Below are 6,129 nucleotides of genomic sequence, written 5' to 3' on the forward strand. Positions count from 1 at the left end.
GAATATTTCAATTGCTCATTGATCATAATTTTCCACCTGCGACTTTATATGATTTAATAATGGACGCGCGCGTTGTATGAAATTATTATTGTTATCATTATTAAACACTTTCGCGTTGCCCTGTTACATTTCCAATTTTGATTTATGCGAAACACGCTAGTGTTTTATGCTAGATTTATTATTGGAAATCATTTACGCTAATTATCGATGTATGATCGTGAAATTAACTGGAGTGCAGCCATGAGCGTGAATTATCATTTACATTGAAGATCAAATAATCGGCGATGGACAATAGCGCGATGTATATTTATAATCTCGATATTTTGTGCCGGTTACAATTTTATTATATGAGAGATCGGCTTTTTAACGCGCATTCATACGTGATTTGTTTTGTCTTCCATCATATACGTAATACTAATTTAACCCATTAAGTTTTAAGAGGCCCATATATACACGCTTTTCTGTTTCAAATCTTTGGAACTGGGTCTTAATGAAAATTTTCAAATCTCAATTAATATATAGGGGTAAAAAGAGATACTCTTTCCGAAAATCTAGTGGAATGTAACTGAAAAAAAAAATAAAGGTTGAAAGTAGAAATACAAAAAGTATAGAAGTGACTCCTGTCTTTTTACTGACAAATATTCAATTAATAAATAATTTTGTTTATTTTTCTAGTAAAATAAATCGATATGATTATTATTTGAGTGATCTATAATAAAAATTTTATTTTTAAAAATAGACGAAATTATTTATTAAATGAAACTCTTACGTGTTTTTCCGTTTTAAATACTTGTATAACGCGGATCCTAACTAATATTTTTAGATTACAATTGATATATTTAAGGGTAATTCTGAAAAAAGCTCTAAAAGATGAAAGTAAAAGTAAAAAAAAATTAAAAAGTGGGAGTCATTAATTTTTTTACTTTTTAATTAGAATCCAAGTTATACAAGGATTTAAAACGGAAAAACACGTAAGAACCTTCTAGGACTTTGAATTAATGGGTTAATATAAAATACTGATTGTTTCTGTATTCTTATATGAGTATATCACATATGTACATTTTGTACATATGTGTATACGCGCGCCGCGCGGGAAATGTTACACGAATTGCAAAGAGATTCCGCGATGATGGAACGCACAATAAGACAGCGCTATTATGTAGACCCCATTATGAAGGGCATCTATTGTGCCTTTCCGTTGTATATAAGTACGTGTCGCGAGACAAAGCACGACAAAGAGCAAAACACGTACCCGGGCGATAAACAAATGGTTGTCAAGCGCCCAAAAGAGCCCGCGCGGCCGCCGGCAATAAGCATTGAATTATGGTCTAAGAAAGTAATAAGGTCTGTATACCATATAAATGGGCCGTTTAAAGACAATGTTTTATTGCCAAACGTTAAATGTGGAAGCAAAATTTATGTCGATAATATTAAAGAATATTACGCTAAATAAATATTACGCTTCAACGAGTCTTTTGATTACGTAACAAGCTAATTGCGAATAAAGAACGAGATAAACTTTTCATGGTGGGATGGAAAGGCAGCGCGGACGTGCCTGTTAAACGGAGAGAAGTAACCAATAGTCGAAGAAAAGTTTTTATTACGAAATCCAATTTCTCGTGTACAGAAGCTGTTTCGATGGTGAATCGATGTCCGCGCAAAGAGAGCTGTGATGTGATACGTGCCGTGGATTATTTACAGAATTCCGATGCAAAGTTAGTTATTCGTATACCGTTTGAGAACGCGAAGCGTAGCGACCGTTTGATACGATTGCGCACGGTGGAAAAGTGGTCGGATGCACGGAGCGAACGTATTGAAATGGTGCGTACGTATACGCTCGATATAATCTTAATTAGCAATCGCGACATCGTCGAATAAAAACAGCGGCATTCCTCCGCGTTTCCGGGCCTTCTAATGACGCGCGGAATCGTGTTTTTCATCGACGGATGTGAGGCGAAAATATGGACTCCACGTCGAGCCAACGTTTCTCGACCACAAGACATATCGTGTCCGTGTCACGCGACCCTTTCTCGTGCATACATTTCTCTCCTTCTCTTTTTGTTCTTTTTTTCCCTTTGAACCTCGTGCGGCACGTGCGAGTTTTCGTGATGCATGAGTGATGAATATGCAAGACGTGAGCGATGGAGGCGACGGCGACGACGGCGGCGGCGGCGGCGGCGGCGGCGATGGAGATGACGGTAACGATCCTGGCGATAATGGTAATGATAATGATGACGACGACGAGAGAAAAGCGCGAGCCGCGACGTCGGGTATGGCGCTGGTTCCGCGTATATCCGCATCTTTACCGTTGGCCGTGTAGATGTTCCGCAAAGTTTGACGTCAACGAGAGGAGAGTTGCGGCAAGATGACCCCTCGTCCTCCCTTCCAGTTACGATGCGGGTGCTACATAAGGGAAAAAGAGAGAGAGAGAGAGAGAATATTAACGTGAGAAGTGGGAAGCATCAGCCGCTGTGGCGAGGTACGAGTGCAAAATTATTAACTAGAGCTAAGATGATAAGCCGATGGTACAGAGTCGCTCTCGTCGATTTTCCTCCGAAATTGTAGTACGGGCACTAATGTCGTAGATGATGATTGATCGATGCACACAATTAGTTCGCGATAATTAGTTCGTCCGCGACATGCCAGTGACGCTGGAGTTTCGTCTTTTTTTAGTCCGTCGAATGCGATAACTTTTTTTTTAGTCCGTTGCGTTTTTATGCTTGTTGGTGGCTTTGACATACCGTTCATGATGTATTTCGCGCTCTTTAGCACGGGACTGCCTCTGATGCGGATTGTAACTCGCAAAATCAAAACTAGATTAGCTAAAAAATTAAGTTAAAAACGCAAAATTAATACGACGCCAATTTTGTCAGACGACGTGAACTGGCGGTCGAAAAATTCTATTCTCTCTCGTTGTGGCTTCTCGCAAAATATGAAACCGTGATATGTCCAGTTTCAAAAAATAATATTTGAATAAAAACAATTAATGTTTACGAAAATCTTTAAGTGCCAGATTTGTGAAAAAAAAAGTAGATTTTGTTACGTAACCTGAAAAGTAATATAAATCAAATCATAGATGTTTCACGTACTTTCGGCCGCCGCGGGCGCGGGTGCAGCTTCCGCTGGAGCTGCGGGTGTCGCGTCTGTGGGTACGGCTCCTTCGGCTGGTGCAGCCGGTGCACCTTCCGCTGGAGCCGCGGGAGGAGCAGCTCCTTCGACCGGGGGAACTCCTTCCGCCGGCGGTGCCGCAGGAGCTCCTTCCGCTGCTGGTGTCGCACCTGCACAATTTTTCTTTTCTGTGTCTTACGGAGGATACCAAAAATTTCTATCTCACGTAACAGATCAATCATACACTCTTTTGCATTCGAAAAACTGAAAGCAAATATTGACAACGCATAAAATTGGCAATGACTGATCGACATCAGTCTTTCAACTGTATAGCATGCAACAAAAATATTTTGAGTTTACTGACAAGCAGAATATTTTGCCTAAATCTATTATTTTAATATCAATTAGAATAAACTAATAGTGTTATAAATGGGCGACAAAAAGTCTCCGCATCGATTATTCAATAAACTTTCAGTTGCTTCTGTTGCAAATACATGTTATCTATTAATCTTTACGCAATAAACTATTAGGTAGTCACAATAAATTAATGTATAATTCAATCTCATTTTTTGACAATTTGGTTTTCGCAAACTAAACATTTCGTTAACGTAAAGCAATCAGATATAAGAAACAAGCGTGACAAAATTAACCTTCAGTTGGAGGTACAGCGGGTACTCCTTCTGCGGGTGCTCCTTCTGCGGGTGCACCTTCCGCAGGCGCAGCGGTAAGTGCAGAGCCTTCGGCTGGAGGTGCTCCTTCAACAGGTACACCCTCCGCTGATGGGGCTGCTCCTTCCGCAGGTGCAGCTCCTTCTGCCGGTGGCGCGGCACCTTCCGTAGATGGTACGGCGCCTTCCGCAGGGGCTGCTGCAGGTGCGCCTTCTGCACACAATTAACGCTCTCTTAAAAATTATAAAATATAAAAAAATAAAGCATACACGCGCGTCATTGTATTAAATTTTCGAAAAAAAGAAGTTTCTAAAAAAATGGACAAATTACTGTAGGAATATAATCTTGGACAGTATCATATATTTTTAAAATCTTTAAAGCCCACTCTTACCAGCAGGTGCTGGCGCAGCTCCGTCCGCCGGCGGGACACCCTCGGCTGTTGGAGCAGGAGCTGCTGGAACACCTTCGGCTGGAGGTGCGGGTGGGACAACCGGTGTCGGCACGAAAACTGGTGCCGGTTCCGTTGAAGGAAGTACAGGAGTTGGAGGAGTTGGGGCTGGCGCCGGGGGGGTCGGGGTTGGTTCCGGTGGTGGTGGTTCCGCCACGGGTGCTTCAGCCTGTTCGCCCTCCTACATGGAATACGAGTATTTACTCAAAATAATACATGACATGTTGATATTAACAAATTAATATACGTATGGAATATTTTTAAGTTACCCCAGAGAACTTTAAAAGTTAGTTAAAGTATAATAGCACTTTTTTCAAGCGTCCTGTAATTTTTTCCGAGATTTAGATTGAACACGCGATTGGCAACCGAAACACGTTCGTCTCGTCACGGAGATCGTTGTGAAAAGCGATCCCACGAACAAAAACAGAATTGCGCGTGGAGCTACGCGAATCGTCACTGACACACGCGTATTAAATTGCGTGATTAACGGTCAGCGCGCACGTTTCGCAAATGTACTCGCATTAAACCGCCGTTTATAGATACGTCATTTGTCCCGCTCTCGATAATAATGCTTTATGCGTTCAGCCACGAGCTTACGACGCGACCGACGCGCCGCGCGCGCTTCCCGTGGCTTCGCGTTGACGGCGTTTTGCGCCATAAATCATTTGTACGACCATTGTGATCGGCGAATATTGTCAAGATAATTAAACAATGCGCACACGACACCCGATATGAATACGGTTGGATGCGTGAAACCCGTGTCGAACGAGGCGGCGGTGTGGAGAAGGCTACGCCAGCATGTCGAAAACGATCGATGAATCCCGAAAATAAATTGCGAGATTGCGGAAATCGACACGTGTATAACGCACGGTCGAATGCAAAAGGACTCTCGACGTTTGCCCGGACTCGATATAATGAGGCTTTGTTGAAACGTTGAAAGTGCCATTTAATTAGATATATCAACGTTCATTATCGACACAAATTAGCGCGATAATTAATAAACACAGATAAAAAAAACTGCGATACAATAACGAGCGTTAAACATAATGCGTGATTTTTAAAATCTGTATAAACGGGCGGAGATCGTAATACGAGAGATTTCAAATATAACATTTTTAATTAATAAATGTAAAAAAAAAACAAATATGAGAAAGCAAACGGTATTGAAATTTTTCTGTAAATTAAATAAATCATATTTAATCACAAGAATATCAATAACAGATTTAAAATAAATTGTCGATCAAAAAATTGCATATGTTGTCGATGTGCGTTTTATTTTGGAAAAATATCAGTCGGCAGAACGCTTCTCGCAAATGGAGGGAAATGAACAGATCCATAAATCAATAAAGCAGATCGAAATTGTCAAATTACATAAGAGCGTGTGTATCATAGCGAACGTGATGAAGCTGTGTCAAAAGCGTCACTCAATAGCGAATAGTTATGAAAAGCGAAATCCAGTTAGTGACATACTTACCGTATCTGGATATTGACTTATCTGCAAATTAAAAAGCTTTCGGCATTATTCTTATTAATTAACACGCTGCGACAACGCAACGGCTAAAAATATAAATCCCTTACCGTAACAGCTTCACGAATAAAAATTACCAAACGTTAAAATAATAAGAAAAATGCCAAAAACTGTATTGTACATCCTTTATCTAACCTTTTTGCACTTTTAAATTGAATCAAAAGTATTTAATTTTACATCATAAAAATAAATATAAATGATAAAAGTTATATAAATATTCAATAAAGATTTTCTAAATAATTAAATTCGAAAAAATGCCGTTATATATCTTATATTTATATCGTTAAGAATAATTAATTAGTATCTTTCTACACTATCTACTTGGTGAGAAATGCATAAACAAAAAATAATTATTTAACGTACATAAAACATGAAAC

General features: G+C 39.8%; 1 protein-coding gene across 1 annotated transcript; it reads right to left on the minus strand.

Annotated features, from left to right (window-relative positions):
- Positions 1 to 1,583: 1,583 nt before the first annotated feature.
- LOC143900866 (uncharacterized) lies at positions 1,584 to 4,901 on the minus strand. Its single transcript, XM_077412605.1, has 6 exons — positions 4,896 to 4,901; positions 4,168 to 4,405; positions 3,759 to 3,989; positions 3,090 to 3,278; positions 2,742 to 2,822; positions 1,584 to 2,403 (listed from the first exon to the last, which is right to left on the minus strand). Exons 1-6 carry the CDS (start codon positions 4,899 to 4,901, stop codon positions 2,390 to 2,392), a joined length of 759 nt encoding a protein of 252 aa, XP_077268731.1. The 3' UTR covers positions 1,584 to 2,389.
- Positions 4,902 to 6,129: the final 1,228 nt, after the last annotated feature.

Source organism: Temnothorax americanus, unplaced genomic scaffold, assembly GCF_048541705.1.
Source record: "Temnothorax americanus isolate GAGA-0224 unplaced genomic scaffold, ASM4854170v1 Scaffold31, whole genome shotgun sequence".
Taxonomy (NCBI): Eukaryota; Metazoa; Arthropoda; class Insecta; order Hymenoptera; family Formicidae; genus Temnothorax; species Temnothorax americanus.